At 43.6% G+C, this 25,972-nt stretch overlaps 1 protein-coding gene across 1 annotated transcript in view; it reads left to right on the top strand.

Moving 5' to 3' along the window:
* Positions 1-25,972, top strand: part of ITIH5 (inter-alpha-trypsin inhibitor heavy chain 5) — a 49,552-nt gene that overhangs the window by 2,985 nt on the left and 20,595 nt on the right. The window contains exons 2-7 of the mRNA XM_063153689.1: positions 622-666; positions 5,821-5,984; positions 7,349-7,456; positions 8,227-8,477; positions 15,870-16,039; positions 16,639-16,755. Of these exons, the coding sequence (XP_063009759.1) occupies positions 622-666; positions 5,821-5,984; positions 7,349-7,456; positions 8,227-8,477; positions 15,870-16,039; positions 16,639-16,755 (855 nt within the window). The remainder of the gene's footprint in view (positions 1-621; positions 667-5,820; positions 5,985-7,348; positions 7,457-8,226; positions 8,478-15,869; positions 16,040-16,638; positions 16,756-25,972) is intronic.

Here is a 25,972-nt window from a genome sequence, read left to right as displayed (position 1 = left end):
GGGAAGCCTCAGAGAAAAAAGAAAACAACAATTATCTCATTTGCTTCTCCTGTGTTTTGCTCACGTGGAATGTGTTTGGAAATTGTTCACCAACAGGTGATTGTTTTAATGGTTTCTGCTGGGGGTTGCTTTGACTCTTTGGCCAATCAGGGCCAAGCTGTGTCAGGACTCCGGAAGAGTCACAAGTTTTCATTATTATCTTTTTAGCCTTCTGTAAGTATCCTTTCTGTATTCTTTAGTACAGTTTAGTATAGCATTCTTTAATATAATATAGTATGATAAAATAATAAATTAGACTTCTGAGAGCATGGAGTCAGATTCACCATTCCTTTCTCCATCTGGGGAACCGTGCAAGTACAACAGCCATCATACAGAGGGTCTCTTGCCAAACACCACTGCCCCAACACCAGCACCTCCTCGCCCAAGACAGCCACATTCCACTGCTGAGCTTTGATCAGTGGCTCTGTTAATACAGAAGAGAGTCAGGTTTTAATTTTAACCAGAGGAGCATTTGAACCTGGCCATGGGTGATCAGTCACACAGCCCCGTGTCTGGGATTGAACAAGTGACATGTCTGCTGTAGGCTGAACTGACCCCACTCACTCCCTGAACTCTTTGCAGGTTGCTCGGCGCGTCCCAAGACAGGCCAAATTCCTGCAGAGGCTGGTATGTATCACACGCTGTCTTGGTTTTACCTCACGGGAGCTACATTTTCCCTGGATATGTGTCTGTGTGTGCGTGCATCCCTGCTGGGGTACCAGTTGTGGGTTTCTCTGGGTCTGGATTGAAGGCACTTGAGATGGCAGTTCATGTTCAGACTCAGATGTTTATTATTTCTTGTTAGTAAAACAGTCTCACTACTGTGAGTTCAGCAGCTTTTCAGTAAAAGGCACAAAATGGCAACAATCTCTTGTTACAAGGTCTTTTAAGACTAAACTATCCAATTAAAAGCTGACACCTGGATTATTTTCCCTTTTAACCCAATAACTGATCCCAAAGAGCTGCAATGTGGACTTTCCTGCCCAATTACCAAAATGCCACCCAAACCCAAGAAGGAGCATGAAGAAGAAGCCCAGGGTGACACCTGTGCCCTCCATCTTGCTTCCATCCACAACACACTAAAAATCCCAAAACCTCAATTTCTCACCAAGGGATACACCTACACTGCTCTCTATAATCTGTTTCACACTTTAGTGGCTTCCAGTCTATCTTGAAGTCTGGGAAACTTTCTCCATGAATGAGGTTCAAAGTCAGAGCTCCCCTGGGGGTCAGGGCACCCCAGAGCAGACACAGGAATATTCCCTGTGCCCTGGGTTTCCATACATCCCTGTGCCCAGGGATGAACTATTTGATGGTACAGTGAGATTCTGAAAAAAGAAATCTTCATTTTGATCAATGCAACAGGTACAAATTCTTCTAATATTTCCCAATCCATCTTCTCAAGCCCAGATTTGCAGGAAGAACATCTAATGTTACCAACCTTAACAACACAGTGAATATTAGCCTGATGAAATCTCACTGAGTTTGAAGAGAAGGGGGGTTTGCTTTGGAATTTGAAGACCTCTGTAGTTTTCAGCCAAAATTTCCTGGAGAAAGGAAGAAAACAAGGAAGCCAATATCCTTCTTCCAGCACATAAATCTAAAATTTAGATGCAGAGGGGCAGCCAGTAGAATTGCTGCTCATGGCCAGTTATTTTTCTGGCTTTTCTGGGGAATTCCCAGTTCATTTCACACATTGAGCAGCCATCACCTTAACAGCTTCTGGTCCCCTTCATCTTTGACAAACTGCAATCAGCAGCATAGAGAGAAATTCCCAGGCTTATTACCAGTTTATTACTTCTAATTTGAGAGACAGTCAATTTGTTTTGATGAAAGTAACTGATAAAGGCAAAAATACTGAATGGATTTCATATATTCAGCTCTTTTTCTGTTCTTCCAAATATTTCATGTAAATGAGCATAAAATAATTTGCTTGGTGAGAAAATCTCAGCTGCCAGTTCATCATCATGACCAGGACACCTCCACAAAGCATCCAGCCAACATGCCTAATGGCAGTGTGCTAATCTGCTGTCTTGGCATTCCCTCACTTAATTTCTAATAGGGATGATAAGTCATGGTAATAATAACATTAAACAAATTGTTTGTTTTGCTTTTTTTTCCCCCTTTGAGCTGCCTCTTATTTTCTGAAGGCTGTCTTGGTTTGGAAAGCCAGGTGTCTGCTAAGGAAATGGAAAATGTAAACCCCCTCCCTATGAATTATTATAATTTTGAAATTAAGGGGCTCTCAGGCAAAGATATGGGAATAGGAATAATAGTTCTTTAATGGGAAAATTAAAAAATACAAATGCAATGGTACAAAAAAAGAAAACAGCACAGTCAGAGTGAGAGCAGGAGCTGCCCCCTGTGTGCCAGGGGGGTGTCCCAGCCCCATGCCATGGGGGCTCAGCCCTCCTGCAGTGCCAGCTGTGGCTCTGCTGCAGCAGGGATCCTGCACAAGGGGGGAGTTTTCCTCTGCAGCTCCAGGGCTGCTGCAGATGGGCCTGGGCTCCCTCTGGCCATGCAGGGCAGCAGAAAGCTGCTCCTCTGGCAGCGCAGGGGGCAAAGGCTGCTGTGCTGTGCCAGGCTCAGATTGTACCCAGGCAGGAATGCTTGGCTCCTCCCCTGGGCGGAGCATCTCCCCATGGGATGCTGGGATTGGATCAGCCCTGCAGGGACACTCAGTGGCCATGGACAGCAGAGATCTCCTGGAGGGAGGGCTGGCTGTGGCAGAGATAAAGAAACCTGCCCCATGGACAGAGAGAACTGCCCCACCTCTGACAGATGGGGATAGAACACACACACCCCCATTTCCAACCTCAGACAAAGCCTCAGTAAAAAGTGCAGAAAGCAAACAGGCGTTTGTGCAGCTGTAAGTCAGAGCACCAGGCACTGATGGATTGTGCAGGAGCTCCAGGGAATGCAGCGCAGGAATCACAGAGTGGAACTTGGGCTGCCTGCCCAGCCTGACTGAGCAACCTGTTTGGAAATGGCCTGTGCCCCCACCATTTATATTTTCTATATACAGGAAATAGCAGGTCCCTTCCAGGGACGGGAAGGTGAACCAATTCTTTCCTTCTCAGCTCTATGTGATGCCCTTATTCAGGTGTTTGATTTTCCCAACTCACACCCAACCAGGAAGAGGGAGGGATGTTGAATGTCTTTTTTTGTTGTGTTTTTTTGCCATTCCTCAGATTGTAAGGCTATCAGAGCCGGAGCTTGTTCAGTGGGATAGAGGTATTTTCCCCATCCCTGGAAGTGTCCAAGGCCAAGTTGGACAAGGCTTGGAGCAATCTGGTTTAGTGGAAAGTATTCCTGTCCATGTCAAGGGTTAGAACTGGATGGGCTTTAAGGTCTCTTCCAGCCCAATCCATTCTGTGATTCTATAACAGAGATCAGCTGAAGCCAGCAAAGGGTGTTTTTAGCAAAAAGACCCCTAAGTGACTTTTTTTTTTTGCATATAAAATACCACTGAGCTGTGGAACTTGCAGCAGGATGTTGTGGATGCTAAAAGTTCACATGGATTCAAAAAGCAGCTGTGTAAAGTAATAGAAAAGAAATCCACAGGATAGAAATATACCACAAAAATACCACCCTTGACCCTGGAGTTCCTTCAGCCACAAATTACTGAAAACTGAGAGAATATTTCAGGGTAGTATCAGTGCAGGTTGGACTGTAAACTCTGATTTTACACTTTCCTCTAAGCATGTGCTGTTGGTCTCTGCCAGTGACAGGCTACAGGGTTGAAGCTGGTTTTTTTTCTCACCCAACACAACCATTCTCCTGTTGTTGTCACGACAAAGGCAAGTTCATGCTCTCTGTCACATTTGAAAGACTTCCTGAGCTCCTGTGACTCCATCAGTGCATTCTCAGTGTCAGACAGGTCACTGCAGAGCCACTTGTATCTCAAGTGAAAGGCAAAGGGCTTGATCCTCTTTTGCTGTTCATCTGTCAGCTACATATAAACCCACAGAGTTTTATGAGCTGCAGCACATGGGAGTGAATGCGGAAGGTCTGACACCAAAAAATTTGCTGTAGTTTCTATTTTTTCTATAACTTGTGTTATTAAATCCTCTGTGTACCTTGCCATGCCACAGGCAATTAGTGGCATGGAAGACTGAATGAATCTGAATGAATTTCATTATATCTGAAAACATTCCTACAACCCTGTTTCAATCAAAACTCCCCATCTTCTCCACCTTCAGGATAATGAGACTGGGAAGCCATGCCCATCTATCAGGGAAGTTCATAAGAACAGCAGGATCTAGTTCTAATTAACAGCAGTTAATTAAGCAGTGCTCTAAGGGTGGGGCATTAGATCTGTGCAGGGGTGTTCTTGCCTAGATACACAGATCCATTGCTCTGATCTGCCTAAAATTAAAGATATTTATCATTACTAGGTTCATCTGAGACACATTATCAGCCTTTCCAAGCCTTGCAAGTGTCGGCAGGCAGGGCTTTAGGCCAAGTCTGTTGGCAGATCTTGTTAGATCCTGCAGTGGATCCTCGTTCTTCCATTTGCCTGGAATCCACAAACCCAGCAGCTTGGTTAGTTGGATGCTCAGTTACTCCTGATGCCATCAGCTACTGTAGAAATGTTCTTGTTTCATACTCAGACAAACACTTGCTCCCTTTCTTCAGCTGTTTGCCAAAATTATTTTTGTTCTGAAAGAAAGCCTGGACATGCAGCTGAAGAGCCTGTTCCCGTCCTCACAACTCTTACGTGACTGTGAGTTTTACCAACCTCAAAAGGAAGAGTCCCACTGTATTTGGCTCAGTGGGGTTGCTCTGTATTTAAAGTGCATTTTACCCTTTATCTCCCTTCTGCTTTTGAGGGCTTGGTCTTTGATTGTGTAAGTCAATGCACAGATTTTCCTTTTTCAAGGGCTGCTTACAGTTAAGTATACTGAAGTATTCCAGGAAGAAAACATTTGAGCTCCATGGAGATGTTGCTGTCAAAAAACACATTAGTCTGGAGAAATGCTCCAACTCAGGACTTGTGCACGAAAACACATTCCCAAGAAGCAGAAATTGGCTTTCAGCTTCCATTGCTACATCATGTGTCATTCACTGCTGTCTCTGCTGCTTCTCTGCTGGAAGGAGTCCAGTGTGGGCTTAAAAAGCTTAAAATATTTTGCTTGAGATATCACAGTGTCAATGTTTTTTATTAAGTCTCTTCATCCATTGGCGCAGAATTCCAGGATGGATTCTCAGCAGAGGAGGACTCAGTTGACTCCATTGACAGCAGTTTCTCTGTTTACATAACTCAGGGATATGACTGGATGAATTTGAAGGTGCTTCTTCAATAAATGTCAGTCTTTCAAGAAGTCTTCCATCTGCTCTTGTGCACAGTGCACAGAGCGGGGTCTGACACAGTTCTGGACCCCATGGGGACATATTTTGGGCTTCTCTTCCCAGGCCACAAGGGAATAATGCTGATCCTCTCACACAGTCAGAGCTGAAGGCTTCAGTTCAGGACACAGATGGATTTTGTCAGGGTGTTTCACAACTTAAAGGCTGGCATAAGCACAGCTCTCAGACCTTTCCCAAGCACTGGACAATGTCTGTGGCCTCTGTGAATGAACAAAGGGAGTACCACATTCCTCATTTACTGTTTGCAGCTCACCTGAAACTTTGAGGACAAGCCCACCTTGCCTGTTGCTGTCAGGAGATCTAATACCCATTGCATGGGGGCTTGTGGTCCACACTAAATCTTTAACCCATCGAAACACTGAAGGGGTGAGTTTGCTGCCTGTTTAGGGGCGACCTTTCTGATTTCCACAGGAAACCAGGCCTCGGATGTCCGAGTTCCACGTGAGGTCCACGATCATCTCCCGCTACGCCTTCACCACCGTGTCCTGCACCATGGTCAACAGCGGCTCCGAGGCACGGGAAGCTGTGTTTGAGATGCAGATCCCAGCTGCAGCTTTCATCTCCAACTTTACCATGTAAGTAAGTGTCAGGACCCAGGAAATCCCTCTGGCTGCCCTGGATGGCTCGGGACCCTGCTAAGGGGCTCAGAGACCCTGGCACAGAGCCCAAGACCCCCCTGTGACTTTGATTATGACCCATGGAAAAAATTACCAACCTTATGTGAGGATCTGCAAGCCATGAAAGTTTGAGTAGAATAATAGTTAATTTGTCACGGGGTGAAAAATAGATTTTTGAGGTTTTTAGAATGGGGGCTCGGGGTCCCAAGATGGAGGAATTTGGGCGTGCCCCATCATTCTTCTTTCTCCTTCCTAGCCTCCATGTTCTGGGTGATGTTGGCACTTTTGGATTGGTTTAAGGCAGAAACTCACTGTCTAACATAGGTGATAGGTATTGGGAAGTTATGGTAAATAACGTAGTTTTTAGTATAAAAAGATAACACTAGTATGCCACAACCCGACCTGCCAGACAGACCTGTGGAGGGTTGGAGAAAGAATGTTATAGATAAGAAATAATAAACAACCTTGAGAACGAGAACAAAAGAATCCTGACTCCTTCTTTGAGTGCTGGGCTGGGAAAAAGAGACTTGTACATATCTCAGAGTCACTCTGACCAGCAGAAGTCCCGAGAAGTAAGTAATGCACAGACCAGGTCTATGGATGCCACGATACTAAATTCAAATCCTCGGTGTAAACAGGGAGGGAAACTATTCTAAACTATTCTAAACTATTCTAAACTACTTCCCCTCTGAGTGTCTTTTAACCACTTCCTTTTCCTCCACTCTCTGATTTGAATGAGAAAACTCTCTTGAAGACCTTAAAAACCTTTCCAGAGAAAGCTTCAGCAATACTGGCAGATATATTTATCTCACCTGACTGAATGTAATGCCTAAGAATTTTCTTGTTATTTCATGTCAACAGCAGAAGTCAACTCCAGCCAGCAGATAGGTTCAATGGCTGCTGGAGGTGTGAATGATTAATCAAATAGAGAGAAATCTCATAGTGAAATGACCAATAAATTAAACTCTTGGTCTCAAACATATTTGGTTTGATCACACTCAGATCCCTTCTACAGATAGATATTGGGGGTCACAGCTTCAGACTTGACCAAAGGGGATAGGGGACCCACTCTTTAAGAAATACTTCCATTTAGAGTGAATAGGAAGAATAAGAGACTTTTGCTTTTATACTGGGCTGATATTTCCAGCCAGGGAACTTCTGAGTTGGGTTTTGTCCCAGAGGCTTGGGTGGACTCAGGAGAGTGACACCAGCAGCACTCTGAGATCTGACATCCAAGTCTGTGAATGCACCTTGCAGCAAATGTCCACCTGTCACTGTACTTGGGTGCAGGGTGACCATGCTGACACCTCTGATCTCTCCAGGAGCATTGGCAACAAGACTTATTATGGAGAGGTCACGGGGAAGGAAAAGAAAAACAGCACGGATGACAAAGAAAGGCAGAAGAAACCTCCAAGCCCCACAGAAGGAAGGTGAGTGTTGTGAATTTGGCTGTGCTGTGGGAGGTGATGCCCTCTCCTGTCATCTTCATCTTGGCTGCCTTGGCATGCTTATCCATGGATTTATAGGAAGGAGCAGCTAAACTGAATGTTATCTGCACTGCCCGGTGTCATTCCTATACTCCAAGCCATGAAAAATTGTGTGTGGCCTTCTCTAACCCTGTCACACAACTTTTTAAATTCCAAGATGCTCCAGGATGTACTACTGGGGGAAAGAATTCTTGTTACTTCCTGAATAACAGAAAGGAAACTTGGAGTGCTGTCATGAGCAGAGTCATCCACTTCCCTCAAGAGGGAAGCAAGAATATACTTTATTAATATCTTATTCATAAAAAGTAATATTTTATTTATAATAATAAAATTATAAATAAATAAAAACGGGGTAAATAATTATAATATTTATATTTCATTTATGATAATTTTAAATATTACTATTTTATTTATATTTATAATAATATTATAAATAAAAATTGGCAGATAATGATATTTTTATATTTATTAAAATTTATAATCTTTATTATAAATAATAATATTTTATTTATAGTATTAATGTATTCTATTTCTATTTTACATAAATCAGCAAAATTCAATGGTAAATGCAACAGGTGTTCAACAAGATTCAATGGAGTGTTCAGTTGATAATTTACAGGGAACAAGGTCAGGCAAAACTATCAGGGGGGAGATGAAGGGGGTAATGTATGATGTGTATGGGATGTGAAGCTGTCTTTGGATTTTCCTTCCAGGGAGAATGGCTATGAGACATTCAAGGCCTCTGTCTTCATCCCCCGCAAGATGCAGGCCAGGTTCACGCTGCATTACGAGGAGCTGCTGCAGAGGAGGCTGGGGAAATACGAGTACACCGTCAGCATCCGGCCCCAGCAGCTGGTGGGGAGGCTGAGGGTGGAGGTGAACATCCTGGAGAACTCAGGAATTGTGTCCCTGGAGGTGCCTCCCCTCAGGAACAGCAGGCAGAAAGGCAATGGGAAAGCTGAAGGTGAGTGTGGAAACCCAGGGCACTCGGAATATTCCTCTGTCTGCTCTGGGGTGCCCTGACCCGCAGGGCAGCTCTGACTTTGACCCTCATCCATGGAGAAAGTTTCCCAGGCTTCAAGATAGACTGGAACCCACAAAAGTGTGAAATAGATGATAGAGAGTAGTGTAGCTGCTATAGAACTATTTAGGTTTTGGGATTTTTAGTATGTTGTGGATGGAAGCAAGATGGAGGGCACAGGGTGTTGTCCTGGGGTCCTTCTTCATGCTTCTTTTCCCTCCTTCTCCATGGGTTTGGGTGGCATTTTGTAATTGGGCAGGAAAGTCCCCATTGCAGCTTTTTGGGATCAATTATTGGGTTTAAAGAGAGAATAATCTAGGTGTCAGTTCTTAATTGAACAGTTTAGTCTTAAAAGACCTTGGAACAAGAGATTGTTGACCATTTTGTGCCTTCTAATGAAAAGCTGCCGAACTCACAGTAGTGAGACTGTTTTACTCATAAATAATAAACACCTGAGTGTGAACATGAACTGCCATCTCAAGTGCCTTCGATCCAGAGAAACCCACAGCTGGGACCCCACAGGTAAGGAGAGATTTTATGACCCATGGTTCTCATGGTTATTTGTGGGGCCTGGCAGTGCTGGATCTATTTTCTCTGTATGGCTGTGTCTGTGTGGTATCTGTGCCTCAGCCTGTGAGGACTTTGAAGCTTAATGAATACAGGGCTGATGCCATTCATCTCAATAGTTTTTTTTCTTCTTTGCTATTGTCTTGAAGAGCTTTGAACTAGGCCTTTAGGCCTTGTGCTCAGCACTGGAGCAGGCTCTTCCCCGGCCTCTGCATCTCCTGGGAACTGTTTATTTTAAATGAATTGTTTTTTCCATCCATCCATGCCAAGGAAGATAGGAAATCCTGCACTTCAGAACATGGGAAATTCCAAGAGGAAAATCCATATTTTGCCAAATGCTAAGTGCTATCTGAGCATCAGCTCTTACCCCTAACCATCCTTGCTCACTGTTCAGACAGTGTAAATATAACTCTTTCTGGTGTAAACCAACAGCTCAGGATGCTGTGATTGCTGCATGTTGTCAAAAAACACCAAAAAAAAGTATGGCAGGAGGATGCAGAGTCTTTTGGGACATGACCCTCAATCACTCCAAGTGATTCAATGCCAGCAAAATCAGTGGAGCTGCACTGAAAGATCCTAATGCATGTGAAATGGAATTAAACTGATTGCTCAGTGGGATCCTACTGATTTAATCCAAATCACGTGAAACCAAGGCTCTCAGTGACTTGGGCTCTCTTCAGGTCAAGCCTCATTAGTCTCACTGTCCTACATCCACGTGCCAAGTGATAAATGTGCTCTGCTCCTCATCAGGAGAGGCAGGAAGCCTTTTTCACCTATCAGGGAATTGTTGGCATGTGGTTTCCTGCAGGACATCTGGCATTGATCAAGGGTAGAGACAGACTGAGCAGAGCAGACACACTGCTGGTCCAGCACAGGATGGAAATTCCTATATGTAAATGACATACAGGGAAAACTCGTGTAAGTCACTATGCAAATGGCAATCTGGGAGCACTGACATTCTTGGCATCATGCTTCAGATTTAGAAGAGCTCATATAAAAATGGGCCTGAGCTGTTGGATTCTGTAATCCTCCCTAGCCAGTAAAATGTATATAAAATATGTGTTCCATTGCAGGAGGGGTAATGCAACTGAAGCTCAGATTCTTTGTGTTTTATCTGTGTTCAGAATTCAATTTCACACCCTTTCTGTCTGGAATCATCCCATGTGGTTGTTCACTATATTCCAGCTGACTGTCACTTCTCAAGATGGATCCAAAACCGAACCATCAGAGCCATTATTTGCTCCCTGTGAAGCCTTCTTGCTCATATGACACCCAAAAAGTGGGTGCACATCCAGTGAGACCTCCAGAAGAAGTAAACAGAGCAGGAAAAAGCATTTGCCAGATGAAACTGTCATCCTCACAGGCGGAACAGTTAAACCTAAATTATTTTGGAGTCCAGCAGATTCAGGATTAGAGCTCAAATGCAAACCAGAAAAAAGTATCTGCTCTCTCTTGGATTGCCACAGCTTAAAACTCTTCAGTACCACTGGACATTGGAACATTGGGAAATTGTACTGCCTAACTGGTTTGAGGTTGAATATATCATTAAAGCTCTCTTCCTCTATTTCTTATGTCTAAACTATCTCACAGTTAATGATAAAATATGATATTTTGGTAAGTATTAATAAATTATCATCTTGAGAGTAGTGGAAGAAAAATGTATTGCGCCATCAGGTTGTTACATACCACTCCAAAAGGTGAGGGTAACCCAAGTTCTGGAAACAATACTGATTCATCTGTGTTTATAAATACACATACACATATTTAGGTTTATTTTAGAACAACCTGGTTGCACAGGAAAACAGATATGTTTTGGTTCTTATTGTCTAGAATAATATTGTCTACAATATTACAATTGTAATTGTAGACAATTGTAATATTGTAGACAGTATTATTCTAGACAATAAGAACCAAATTGTCTTGGTTCTTTTTGCCTACAATAAGAACACAATTACAATTGGCTTTGATTCTTATTATCTACAAAATAATATTATCTACAGTATATATACATATTATCTACAGTAATATAACAATATAAAACCATAAATATATCACTTAAGAAAATGTATAAGAGTAGAAAGATCTCACCACCTGAAAGACTTCCGATGAGACTTGGTTGTTATCATTTCAATGTCCATTGGTCAAAGTGCTGATCACAGGCTAGATCCATCACACATGGTGAGGGAAAATCCTATAGGGAAACCCACAGAATGCACAATCTATTGGGTTTATATTCACTCAGGTTCAGGTGGGAATGCCCAGGGGTGGGGAGCTTGTAATGGTTGTTGGAATGCTGTGGATCAAGGACGCCTGAGTGATGGAATATTGTGGATCATGGGACACTTGGGGAGTCTTTTACACCTTCTCACAAGATACAGCTGCCTGATAAATTAGTGTCGTTGTCAGTTATGTCCCATCATGGCCCATCACAGCTGAGTTCACTTGATAAGGACAAAGTTCACACCTCCCAGGATTCACCTCTTTCCTTATCTGGTCCCAGCCCAGCTGCAGCCTGAGCTGGGCTGAGCTGCCCCTGGCACCTGGGTGGGTGCTTTGCCCATGGGCAGCTTCCCCTGAGTGTTTGAGCATCCCAGTGTCTCTCCCAGCCTCACTTGTGGATGTGTCCTTTTCTTGTCTCTCAGGAAGTCCTGTGTCCATCCTCTCTGAACAGGGAGCAGACAATGTGATGACAGATCTTTCTAGGATATTTCCTGGTGCAGTAACTCCTGCGCACATGGCTCCATCTGGGAGTTGTGTTTTTCCCAAAGGAAGGCATTAGGCATGGGAGTTTTGGAAAATGATATTTTGGCATGTGCAGGTGTTGTCTGTCCCATACAAACCCCAAAACAGGAGGCATTGAGGCCAGTGATCCTGACCTTCTCTGGTGACCTCAGAATGGAGCCACTTTCTGAATGATGTCCTGGATGTTGCCCTAATTTTGTTCCTGCAGTGTAGCTGTGTGAGAACTAGCCGTGGGCTTGGGCAGAAGACTCTAGGCTGCTCGAGGATGACTGTTTCTTTCTGAAGTCAAAGGTCTCAGAAAGCTTTTTATTTCTTATAACAGCTGTCTGGAAGTTTCCACATGTTAGCAGAGGACAAACTTTGCATTTGGTCTCTAAGCCTGAATCTACCGGACTCCAAAATAATTTAGGTTTAACTGTTCCTCCTGTGAGGACGAAAGTTTCATCTGGAAAATGCTTTTTCCTGCTCTGTTTACTTCTTCAGCTGAATTTAGTGGAAAGTTTGTCTGAAGGCTCTACTAGCTCTCTCAGTGTGAGCACAAACCAGCCCAAGCATTTGGAGCTCATCCATGCTCTGGACTCTGAAATATCTCACAGATTTTTCTCTCTCTGCCACTTGTTTAAAAAGAACAAGGCCAATAAACAAAGGAGACTATTTGTGATCCAGATATCAAGTGCTGCCTAAAAAAGAAACCTGGGGAAAGACATAGGAACTGTGTTTTAGAATATAAAAAGCTGCTGCAAGAAGGAAAAGGATACTGTGGCTTCTGTGTCAATAAGTGAAAAAACAAGAAGTCATGGGTTTATAATCCACAAGGAAAAATGTAATTTGGCCATTGAAAATGTTCAACAGTGAAAAAAGTGAAGCTCTGGGAAGGACTGGCAAGTGCAGGCACTGAGTTTCCATTACTGGAGGTCTGGAGTGTTTCCTGATTGTATCAAAAAACTAAGTAGGAAGGGATTCAGTCTGAGAACATGGGATGAATTAGATAAGTTACCTTCCAGACCTGATTTTTGTTATTCCAGAAAAAAAAAGTTCTCTTGGACCCTTTCTATCAGAACAGTTTTTGGCTCTTAACTTCTGCCCCTGGGATGGAGATGAAGAGGATGGGAGAGATTCCTCAGCAATCCTTGTCACTTAAAATGTCTGTGTGAGACAGCCTTGGAAACTTCCTCTGCAGAGATCCCTAAAGCACTGCCTGGGTTAGAAATGATGACATTTATCACCTCCAGAGAGTGTTCTGAGGAGCAGTAGAGGGAGGCAATGTGATCCACTTAGACTCCACATTGTTTTAAAAAATGGGTTTCGTGTGATTATGCTAATTTAACAGGTGGGGAAACTGAGGCAGGGGGTTGCTGCCTAAATCAGCTGATTTCCAATGGTCCAGAGAAATGTTAAATGGACATGGATGTGCAGGAGGAATAAGGAGGGAGCTTCTGACTGATTCTCACTGACCCTGGCAGCCTAACCCTCAGCAGGCTTTCCCTTTAGCAGTTGAGGAGAAGTAATGTGAAACCTCCAGATCAGAAATTATAATGGACTTTAAAGCCATTTCTATGTATTTTAGGCTTTTCCCACACTGGCAGTTAAATGGGATTTCTGGAAGCAATAGAAGACAGATGGAAAATTCAAGAAGGCAGATACAAGCAAATCTGATGCATTTTGTATTAAAAACATATTGTGTCAGTTGATTCATCAGATCAAAGGGCAGCTATAAAAATAAAACCAGATAAAAATAAAGACTGAGGTAAAATCTTACAGCAATGTTGATTTGTAACTTTTCTTTGCCAGGAGAAATCTGAACTGTACATGGATTTTAGAAAAAAAATCAAAGCTCTGGATAATCATTTTATAAGCTCCCTCTAAGATACAAAACTAGTGTCCTTATGTGGTTTCAGTGTATTGGCTGGGGCATCCCTCTCTGTTTCCATCAGGACGAATGGATAGGAGTTCTCACAGAGATTCTGTGATGCAGAGTCAGTTCTTGATTTTACTGAAATTGAGTGATCTCTGTCATTCAGTCTCCTTGGGCAAGGCTTTTGCTGAGGAGTGTGCTTCAAAGTCCAGGTGTTCTAGCTATAATTTGCTTGTGTAAAATTGGGCCTGTGATAAAACCCTTCCCTATAACAGTAGAACAGTATTGTGCCTCGTCTTTTCAAATGCACTCACAGGACAGCTGTGAAAATAAAGCAAAATCGTCCTGACAGTAACATCCTAGAGTGCTATTGATTTATGAATCTTATTCTCATTCCTTTGCCTAGAGGAACCTAGATTGTACGTGGCACTTCAGAGTAAAAGTTACAGATTTTGGTAATCGTTTCATAAACCCACAAGGACCCCAATCCTGGCATTTCTATGGACTTCCACCTGTGGGAAGTCAGATAAGTTAGGTAACCACTCCATGCTTCCATTTTCCTGCTTGTTAAATGGACATAATCACATCTTTCTGGTTTTGTAAATCACAGTGGGGTCTGGATATGAGGTTGTGTTCATTGTTGCTCACAGATGTCACATTGCCTTTCCCTAATGCTGCTCAAAGCCCTTTACAAAGGTGAAATGCCTCTGCTCATTACATAAACAGAGTTTTGTGACCCCCCTGGAATGGAGCTTTCCCAGACCGCCTGCACCTTGTCATTTGGATCACTATTGTTAATTCATTGTTAATTAAAATTACCCTGAAGCAGATGTCTGTCTGGACAGATGCATCATACCCTAATCTCTGACTCTCTTGACCTGACCTCCATGTGCATAGTGGAGCCTAGAAAATAAACTTATATGTAGATATTTGCATTGTTTACACCAAAACTGAAACTGAACCTCTCCCATCCCTAATTTCCCTGTCATACCACAGATTTTTTGGGGCATGTTTGAAAAAGATTTGAGATTTCCCCTCACAGTATAATTAAGCAGCTGATTCCTACCAACTCTAACCAGCCCAGGAGCAAACATAATAGAACTTCTGTGCCTCAGAGGATTGTTGGAATAATCCCTGTGAGAGCTAAAGCACCCAAGAACAACTTCAGCTGACAATATATATTTTGTGTTTTCAAAAGCCAGTTAGGAAAAAGGTGAAATCCCTCAAAATCTGGAGAAGTTCAGGGGCCAAATCCATCTCATGTAAGGATGGAGTTAAGAGGGAAACAGCTGGCAAACCAAAAGAGGGTAAGGTGGAATTTGTTTACATAGAGAGGCAACAGGGAACTTCCACATCCCTCAGCTTTTAGAGAATGAGCACAGATAACAATGCAAGGAGAGTTTCCTGCAGGGTGACTCAGACCTAAATAATTGTCTTTATCAGAGGTTCCCTCTGCCAGGCACATCCCTCTTTGTTGATTGAGGAAGGAATTTCAGAGTTTAGGATGAGTTACATCTCAGGGATGCAACTTGTGTGACTGCACTGGCAGTGCTGGATTTTGTCTGAATTAGACTGAAATTGCAGTGACTACAATGATAACTTTTGCTGAACATAAAGGCAGCTAAGAGGAATTGTTGAAAGCTAGACATTACACATAAGACACTTGTCAGATCCAAAGATCAGTCACTCAGATCAATCCCACCCACATGCCTGAACATGCCACCTCAAGAATTCCTAATAATCAATAAGGAAAAATCTATAGTGTGATTAATCTAATCCTGGAATAAATGTTTAAACAAGTCAGAGAAATCATACCTGCATTGACTGTCGGGATCTCAGGTGTAGGATCTGCGTCCTGGATGTCTGCAGCTGGCTGGAATGAGCAGCATCAGCATGTCTGAGGTTGTGTGTTTGGCCAAACAGAACTGAAAACAGGAATTTCCTACAAACATTTTTATCCTTGAGAGCAGTGTAAGATGGGTTTCAGTTTAAAGTTTGAGGAGATGGGTTATTTTTTTTTTTTAATCTCTCTTTTTTTTATCACTGAATCTTCAATCCCAGTAAATCACTCTGCTGGCTGGCTCGGCTCCATGGCCACGCCACCTGTGCTGTGCTTTGACATCTGTAAGGCAAAGGGAAAAACCTGTGATATTGTGGTTTTATCTCAACAGGTGATGTGTCTCCTCCCCCCTCTACTGTCATTGGGCACACCAAAACCTTAGCTAAGGTTACATTCAACCCCAGTGTTGTTGAGCAAACCAGGATTGCCCGAAATGGAATTTTGGGAGACTTCATAATCAGATATGATGTCAGCAGGGAGCTGAGTGTTGGGGATGTTCAGGTACTGTACACATGATTCATCTTTTATGTTTTATTAACTGTACCTGAGATGGTTTAATTGTTTTGCCTGCTCTAAATTCCTAGAAAATGCTTTCCAAGTGAAAGCTACTCCTCCATCTTGTAAGAACTCTCAAAAATAAAACCAGTCAGTTAGCAGCCACAAGATGGACTTAAACCCCAACTTCACTGAGCTTCTTTTTTGTGTCTGCTTTTCAGTTTCTCAGTATACTGGCTATAGATATCTGGATACAAGGCCAGTTTTTCAAGGGAATGATGTGGTTCTGATCTGTGGGCACATGTGTTACATCCTTGCTGCATTTGGAAGGAAAATCATTTGGATGACTCAAACTGCATTTGGATGTCAACCACGGAAGGAGATCTCCATGGATCTCTCCACGGAGAGCTCCAGTTGGCTCATCCAGTTGAATTAGGGGGGATCCCAAGGGAACAGAATTAAAAGGGATTCCAAGGAGCATTCACACCCTCCAGTGTAGACACAGCTACTGAAAGCACCCAAATATCCAGACATCCCATAATGACGTGTGTGAAACATTGCACCACGACCTACCTTTGATTCCTGACTGCCTTGCTCTTCCCCAGATCCTCAATGGATATTTTGTGCACTACTTCGCCCCCACAGACCTCCCTCCCCTGCCCAAGAACGTGGTGTTCGTGCTGGACAGCAGCGCCTCCATGGTGGGCACCAAGCTGAAGCAGGTGAGCTCCTCCTCCTCGTGTCTGCTCTGGGCTGCTCAGCCCTGGGGTGGCAAAGCTTGGCTCAGATCTCTCTCATCACTTCTCCTCTGCAAAGTGTTTGGTGTGTCTGAGGTGAGAGGTGGCTCTGGAGACACCTCGAGGTGAGGTGATCTGCCTGCAATGAGAAATGGTTGTGTCAGTGGAAATGGGATGGGAGCGAGGAATGTAGAAGGATTCACCACTCTGTAAATGTCAGTGCTGCCAAAATTGAGCATGGGATTGTCGAGGGTGGTTCTGTTCTGCGTGGTTTGAGAAGGGGTAGATTAGGCAGAATTCCCAGCAAAGTGCATTCAGCAGACTCTGTATCCAGTCTAGCAGCACAGGGAAGACACTGCTGCCTTTAAATTACCTTGGCAAAATGTCATAATGTTAATTTATGTGAACATGTCCTTCTAGAAATGCTGCAACTCTGTAATTGAAAGAAAAAGGGGGAATTGTAGGGGGATACAGTATGGGTAAATGAAGATGGTGTAGAATGTAATCTTATCCCCTAAAGAGTTGCAGCTGAACCAATTACTAAAGATTAGGAGGAGGCCTGATGTTAACAGGCCACACCTGTAGCCAATAATAAGAGTGTTATAAAAGAGTGGATTGGTGGAAACTGGAGTCAGTTGGTTACTGCAAGGACAAGGACCAGTCAGTGCTAGAGGAGCTGCCTACAAGAAACATCAAGGAGGTATGAAACTAGTAATATGGAACCCTTGCAATGTAATGATAGTAGAACATCTCGTGCAGTAATGACAACAGCAAAACACTCAGTGAAATATAACTCAAGAAGTTCTACTGAAAGAAAAGTCATTTTTTCCTTTTTGGGAATCTGAGTCTTTCAGAACAAGACATGACACAGACCCTAATGTGAGCCACCATAGCAAGCTGAAGGGGACATCAAATATAAATGGAATATGGATTCTGTGGATCCAAATTATCTTCCCCAGTGACTGGGGAAAAAGATGACTCATCAAAAGAGTTGTTAGCAAGCAATCCTAGTCCTGTCCTGAATGAGATCTCAAATCAAGATGCTTCTGAATCTGTAAAAAGCCCTGTGGACAGAGCCTGGCCCTTAGCTTTCAGTATCCTCCTGCTGAAAAATAACCACTGTGCCTCTCAGAATAAACAGTTGTGGCACAAACACCTCCAGTCCTGCAGGCTGGAAGCAGACACCCAGTGACCACGTGCTGAACCAGGGAGATTAAAACTCCAAAGGGCTTTGGTGCTTCTGTGAGCTGCACAAGTAGCCAGCAGATTAACCTTGCACTATGAAAGCTTTTATTCTCCTCCCAAGTATCAGAGTTTCTTTTCATTACACCTACTAAAAACCACACAGCCATTAACTGCTAAAGGTTAAATTCATACCCCAGGCAGTTTGTGCTGCTAAACATGGATCTCAGGCAAATCAGCTATAGAGAGGTTCCTCCTGAGCCCAGAACCTTTGTTGAGGCTGTGTCCAACTGTTGGAACCCTGGATGCTGAGAATTTTAAACTTTCTGTGCTGAAAGGCACAGACTCACAAGAGAGGACTACATTTAACCTGAGGCTGTAGAGAAGACTTCCAAAATTTATTAATAGCCCTAAAATTACAAGAATATAGTTAGTTAGAAGTGTACAATATCACAGGGTAGAAAACTTAAAGTTTAGAGTTATAGTAATAAATATAAACCAAGATGAAAGTTTTAGAGCAGAGGCAAATTATTCTTCTTCACCTTCTTGTTCCTTCTTCATGAGTTTAAGTAGTATTTTGTAATTAAGCAGAAAATTCTGCATTACAAGCTTTGAAGAATCAGTTATTAAATAAAAAAAATAAAGTATCATTTCTTAATTAGAAAGTTTACTCTTAAAAGACCTTGTAACAAAAGATAGTTAGCCATTTTGTGCCTTACTAATAAAAGACTAAAAAACTCATAGTTGTCAAGCTATTACACTAATAAAAAATAATAAACACCCAAGTCTGAACATGAAATACTATCTCAAGTACCTTCAATCTCAACCTCAACAAAAATAAAAATACAACCAAAAAATCCACACCCAACTTTTTGTCTGTTATCTCAGTATATGTTTTTTATGGAGAACCACTGGAGTTGGTACATTATGGAGGAGTGCTAAGCACTTATCTTTCTTTGGTTCCAGCTGCTCCAAAAATAGAACTTTATGGAGTTAAAATCAAAATCATAAGCCCCCCCAAAGATTAATCAAGAAAAGACCAAAATCCAGGACTGGCTGAAAAAGAAACCTCTCTTGGTTCTCTAGGAAAATGTGATCAGTTGCAGCCACGTCTGCTCAGTGTCCTTTTTACCAGTTGCTGATGTCATTGAGATGCTTATTAAATTACAAACAGATTCCCTGGTGGCAGGATACATCCGAGCAGAGGAAATGTCTCCTTTTTGTCCTTTCTCTTGGACTCTCACAGCTGTGGTGATCTCTGGTGGTGTGTAGAGAGCTGGGGAATCCCATGGGACTGTCTTTCCTCATTTCTCTCCACTGAGTCACATGCAAGGTCAGCTAAAAATACAGCCAGCAATTGTAACGGGTGCTCCTGTGGGTCAGCTGCAGCGACTGTGGCAAAGGACAGTTTCTAGGATTGTGTAAGCCAGGATGGGAAACATTAGCTGTGCACCTTTTTCTGTAGAAACTGGAGGAGATTTTGGACTCTTCAGTCACCTGCCTTCACAAAGCAAATGGCAAAATGACTCCAGTCAGGTCAGGATTTCATCCTGCAGTTCCCACAACCCAATTGTGAGTCATTTATCTTTTCCTCTCCCAAGGTTTTCCTTTTCCAACATGAATTTTCATCTGTTTTGCCATCCCTTTTTTCCTGTATCTCAGGCTTTGAAGCAACAAATGTCCAGCTGCTAACACACAGAGTGAGACTGGTTAATGAACTTCAATCAGATCATTGGAGGTGTTCTAAAAGCATGTCTGTGACTGTGTTCACAGGGGTCCCAGGAGGAGGGAAGAGACGAGGATCTGACTCCATGTTTCAGAAGGCTTGATTTATTATTTTATGCTATATATTATATTATATTATATTATATTATATTATATTATATTATATTATATTATATTATATTATATTATATTATATTATATTATATTATATTATATTATATTATATTATATTTATACTGAAAGAAAGGATTTCATCAGAAGGCTAGCTAAGAATAGAAAAAGAAAATGATAACAAAAGCTTGTGGCTCAGACAGTCTGAGCCAGCTGACTGTGATTGGCCATTAATTGGAAACATGAGACCAATCCCAGATGCACCTGTTGCATTCCACAGCAGCAGATAATCGATGCTTACATTTTGTTCCTGAGGCCTCGCAGCTTCTCAGGAGGAAAAATCCTAAGGAAAGGATTTTTCATAAAAGATGTCTGTGACACCTGTGGATGTGGCACTTGGAGATGTGGTTTAGTGGTGAACACAGGGGTGCTGTGTTAATAATTGGACTTGCTGATCTTAGAAGTCTTTTCCAGCTTTAACAGCTCTTTGGTTCTGTGATCAGGACCCTTGAAACATTCCCCTCACATCACTAAGAGATGTATCAGCTTTGAGGGGAAGATATTTCTCCTGTTTTCACAGCCTCAGCTCTGGTGATGTCCAGCAGACTCAGATGTGTTGCAGCAGTCAAACCCCTCTGAGAATCTGAGCCTTTGCTGCAATCTCCTTTTAGCACTGGCAGGGAGATGGAGTTCATGAATAGAAAATTCTTGAGCACGATGAGGAAAAAATATTAATGTGCTCAAGGCTTTGCACATCATTACTGCTGTCCCCCTGGCAAGGAAAATCCTCATGAACTTTGTTCCTTCCTTTGCAAAGAGACAGCAAGTTCTGTGTGGAATAGTTGCTTTTAACAGCCAGGAGGGCCTGGGGAAGGGCTTCTATCTGCAGGGTTTACTGGGAAGCAAAATGGTTTGCAAAATGGTTTTGCAAAATGGTTTTGCAAAATGGTTTGCAAAAACGACAAAAATTTGCAAAAATGAAGCAAAATGACTGCTTTTGAACAATCTACCCTGCTGATTTTATGGTGCCTTTGGCTAGGTGGAAGGGGATACAGCAGCTTTACATTGGTATAACCAGGAGAAAAAGGAACCAGTTATAAGTTCAGCACCTTGTGATTACCATCATTGCACCCAGCTTCACTGAACATGGTGAGAAAAGAGAGCAAGAACGTTCCAAGCTGTGAATATGTCCACAAGGGGAGGAGTTTGCAGGTATTTTGCAGCTGTAAAATAGAGTTGTTCCAACCACAGATTGGTTTCACCTTACCTTTCCCACCGGCAATAAATGCCACACACTCAGTTCAGCACTTGGCCTCGCCACAAGCCTGGCAGCCTGTCAGTGGTGCCGTGCCAGACTGTAATTTTCTCTGAGGTTAATTGCTCCAGGAGGAACCCAGCTGAAACTGGGACCTGCTGGGCATTTGCAAGGGCTCCAGTTCATTTGCCTGTGCCTGTCCAAGGGGCACTGTTGATATTTTTGAGTCACCCACAGCGCTGGAGCCCCATCTGAGGGCTCTGTGTGCCCAACCCCACCCTCTGAGCATCAACACCCTGAGGAGTTTCAGGGCGGTGAAGGAGCAGAAAGCACCTGAGCACTCAATGTTCTCCTTGCAAACTCCTCTGGTTGCTGCTGGTTGGTGCAGACCTGGCTGTGAGCCTGATGTCTGTTAGTCCAAGTAACAGCTACTGCCCAGGAGAACAACCTTAAATCACCAGGGAGCTTTGGAAAAAATGCTAATTCTAATTACAGCCTCCAGAGCATTAAAAGCTACTGTGACAAGGAAAGTTTTGTCAGGTTTTCCATTTCTGCTGGAAAGAAACAAGCCCAGAGAGCACAGAAGAGCTGCCTGCAGCACCAGGAGCCCCATGCAGCTGCCTCCTGCTCAGGAACACACCACAGCAGTGTCGTCTCAGTCCTCTCTGGAGGGGTGAATTTGGGATATAGGAAATACCACAGTAAATAAGACATCAGACCTATGTAGACTTTATTTGCTCAAAGAAAATAAAATTTCTCTTCCAAGAGAAATGCAAGTACTTGTCACAAAGCAAAATAGTCTAAAAGTACTAAAATGTCTAACAAAATATTCTAAAAGTACTAAAAGTACTAACATGTCTACAAAATAGTCTAAAAGTACTAAAATAATAGTCTAAAAGTACTAAAATGTCTACAAAATAGTCTAAAAGTACTAAAATAATAAAATTTCTCTTCCAAGAGAAATGCAAGTACTTGTCACAAAGCAAAATAGTCTGCCTAACCCTAAAACTACTAAATAATGCTGGGGTCATACAGAGAAACAGCCTTCAGAGCAAGATGCTCTCAAGTATCCAGGACACAGAGCATCTGCTTTGAAGCCAATTTTGCTTCATTCTGAGGCAGTAAAAGCAGAGACAAAATTTCCCAGGAAGGTCCCAGGCCACCTATAAAGTGCAAGTCCTTTAATTGAGTTTGGAGAAAATAGGAGGCAAAGGTGAGGGCAGAGTTTGCATGGGAATGGTGCTGGGGCTTGAACTGAAAACTCACGAAGATGCTGAGAGCTCTCCCAGATGTTTCAATGGGACCATCACTGAGTTCATCAAAGGATGGACTGGAAACAGGTGCCAGACACAGCCCAGTGACCCCCAGACAGAGCTGCAGTGAAATGGAAGTGGCTAAATCCAGCTGGGAAGTCTTTCCATGGATTGGGGTCATTGAGGTTTATGGAGCAGAGCTGCAGACAGCACAGCTCTTGGTCCGGGACTGGGATGAGGGCCCAGGCTGGTGCTTAAATGGGCAGGAGAGAGGGTGGAGGCCCCAGCTGGGGCTGGGCAGAGCCTTTAAAGCCTCTTGGTATCCTCAAGGCTCTGGCAAATGCATGAAAGTCAGTGAAGTGAAAGATCTTTCCTTAGTAGTCCTTTCCAAGCTGGAATTAAAGGGGTTTTTTCCAGCTGCTGGAGCAACACCTGGAAGCCAGACCTGGCTTCTGCCTGTGTTTTCATCATGGGTCTGTTATGTGCATTTAGGCAGGTTATTTTCCTTGCCTGTGCTTGTCTCTTTGCAGAGTCTTGCCTCTTTAGCTGGCAAACCCCTGTCTGGCTTATGGCTGCACAAAGGTCCCCCAAGCCTAAAAGACACCATCAGACCTTTGTCAGGACTGAGGTTATTAGATTAGCACTGTTTGCAGCAACAACACTGCTGTTTCCAGGCAAATACCCCTTGCCCCCAAAGCAGGGTGTGTCCCACACGTTGCTCAACTGGGACCGGTTGTTTCTGGCTCTGGAGAGCAGCTGGAGCTCAGAAGTGCTTGTGGCACCTCTGGTGGAATCCTGCTGGAGCCAGCCCCTCCAGGTTGTGTTGCTGTCATCAGACAGTGCTCACAGGCAGCTCTGAGGTTCCACATGATGTCATTTGAGGTCCCTTAGGAGTGAGGGATGTGAGGCTGTGTCACGAGGGGGGAGGTTTTGCTTGGATAGTTACCCCTGATGCAGTGGCATAATCTCCTCCAAAACATCTGCAGAGCTTTGGGTGAAGTATTTGGTGCCTGAGGCAGTGGCTTGGGATGGAAGTGGGTGGGGGAAAGGCTGGAGGCAGAAATGTTCAAAAGGGAGTGGGGATCCTGCAGCTGGAGATGCTGACGGGGTTTGCAAATGGTGAAAATTGGAGGGGGGCAGGTGTTGGAGAGGGCTGTGAGGGCCCTGTGGCCACTCTTAGTGGGAAAACTGGCAACTTTGCTTTTTTAAAGGAACCATTTAGTGCTCTTGCATTGCTTAAAGCTAACCCTGAGCAAAAGTGCTGGGTCTTTGCTTCAACCAACAAACCACTGCCACCATCCCTCACTCACTGGACATCAGAGAATCCCAGAATGGTGTGAATTGGAAAGAACCTTAAAGAACATCCAGTTCCAACCCCCTGCCATGGGCAGGGACATCTTCCACTAGATCAGGTTGCTCCAAGCCCTGTCCAGCCTGGCCTTGGACACTTCCAGGGGCAGCCACAGCTTCTCTGGGCACCCTGTGCCAGGCTTCACCACCCTCACAGAGAATTTCTCCCCAATATCCAACCTAAATCTCTCCTCTTTTAGCTTAAAGCCACTCCCTTTTGTCCTATCAATAGCATCCTCTTGTAAGGTCCCTACTGCACATCCTGTGAAAAGAAATGAAAATGGGGAGGCCCCAGGGGAGGAACAGCACATCTCTCCCAGCAGGTCACACCCATGTGTGACAGTGTTCACAGGGTTCTTGGATGAGGGAAGAGATGAGGATCTGACTCCATGTTTCAGAAGGCTGATTTATTATTTTGTGATATTTATTACATTAAAACTATACTAAAAGAATAGAAGAAAAGGTTTCATCAGAAGGCTAGCTAAGACTAGAATAGGAAAGAAAATGATAACAAAAGCTTCTGTCTCTTGGACAGAGAGTCTGAGCCAGCTGACTGTGATTGGCCATTAATTAGAAACAACCACATGAGACCAATCCCAGATGCACCTGTTGCATTCCACAGCAGCAGATAACCATTGTTTACATTTTGTTCCTTGGGCCTCTCAGCTTCTCAGGAGGAAAAATCCTAAGGGAAGGATTTTTCCTAAAAGATGTTTGTGACACCCATGGATGGGATGTTCTGAGTGGGGGCTACAAAGCTCCAAACCTGTCAGGCTTCTGTGTGCTGGGACACTCACTCTGTGAGAGTGGCTGCAGATGAAGGATGGATGGTTGTCATCAGTATGAAGAGCATGCTGAGCCATGCCTCAGCTCAATTCCTGCTCTGTAACACAGCAGTTGATTGCTGGAGTTGAGGGGATGTGTTGTGGGCAGCTTTTGAGTGTGCCAGCTCTTCCCAGCATTGTGCTGGGGCTGATCTTTGTGACAGAAAATGACAGTATCCAGTTATTGGAACAGTTCCTGTGCCCTGAGATGAACTCCATCTTCTGAGGATGGGCAGAGGGAGAGATGTCGAGCTCTGCATGGAGGGCATGGGGCATTTTCCCCTTGGTGCTGACCTTTGTGCTGCTATCTCCATGGAAATGTTTCATCACGTTGGCAGGGTGGGGGTTTCACTGTCTGATGGGCATGTTATGGGATCTGATTGCACTTAAAATGAGCTAAGCACAAGAGAAGAATGAAGAAGAATGAAGAAATGAGCTAAGGGAAGAATGTGGCCTTCAGTCATTGCTGTGTCAGTCTGGCTGTGTGCCCGTGCACCCCGTTGTTTCCAGTGGGGTTATTTGGGGTTATTTCAGTGTAACACTGTGGGACAGCCCTTGAGCTTTTCCCTTTGCCTTTTTTACTGTACAGAATTGTTCACTGCTCCAGCTGTAATCCATTCTGCGCTGGGCTTCAAGTAACAATGCTTGGTGCTGATTAGAACTTGCCTCCTTAAATTTTCACACTGGCATTTATTCACATCCTCAGTGCTGCAGTGAGATTGCAAAGACTCAGCATCTACTCTGCCCTCTGGACCCATGGAACTCCAGCTCCTGAGAAATCAGATCAGCTTTTGATCTTCAGATTAGTTTTTCATGTATTTATCCTCACCATGTTTACTAGACAAGTGAGTTACCCCAACTGATCATATCCTTGAAGAGAGTTTTATTATCTACTGAGCAAAAATTCAGTGCTTAAGTGTCCTGGATGGATGTGGAGCTAAGTGTTTTACTCAATATTAAGTGGAAAACCTTTTTCAGAAAAGACAATAGGAACAAACATTTGCTCTAAATGATTGTTGTTTTTCAGCCTGGGAAACAGCAAAGCAACATTTTTTAAGGCCATGTAGGGAGTCAGCAATGTTCAAGTGACCACCAAAGGATCTGGGATGCTCAGGAGGAGGAGACTGGACCATGGACTGGAGACAGACCTTTATTGTCCAGAACTCCACATTCAAACTGCCTCCCATGACAGGCCTGTGTCAGTATTGAACAAAATGCTTCTTGTGCAGGATTGCGAAGGAGTTTTCCCTGGTTACGCCGTTCTTGCCTGCCAGGAAGAAAAACACAAAGATACATTGACAGGGAGAGGGGCATTGCAGTTCCTCAGCTGCAGGACATTCCCTGTGGAGGCAGAAAGGGCCGATTGTCCTCTCTGAGAGTGGGATGCAGGAAGGTGAAACAATCCAGGGATACACTTTGGGGTTAACCCCGGGTTTTGGTGCAGAAGTCCCTGTTGCTGGCATGTCACAGACATCTGTTATGAAAAATCCTTTCCTTAGGAT

This window comes from Melospiza melodia, chromosome 4 (genome assembly GCF_035770615.1).
Source record: "Melospiza melodia melodia isolate bMelMel2 chromosome 4, bMelMel2.pri, whole genome shotgun sequence".
Taxonomy (NCBI): Eukaryota; Metazoa; Chordata; class Aves; order Passeriformes; family Passerellidae; genus Melospiza; species Melospiza melodia.
The sequence above is the reverse complement of the archived record's forward strand: the minus strand, read 5'-3'. Positions and strand labels throughout refer to the sequence as shown.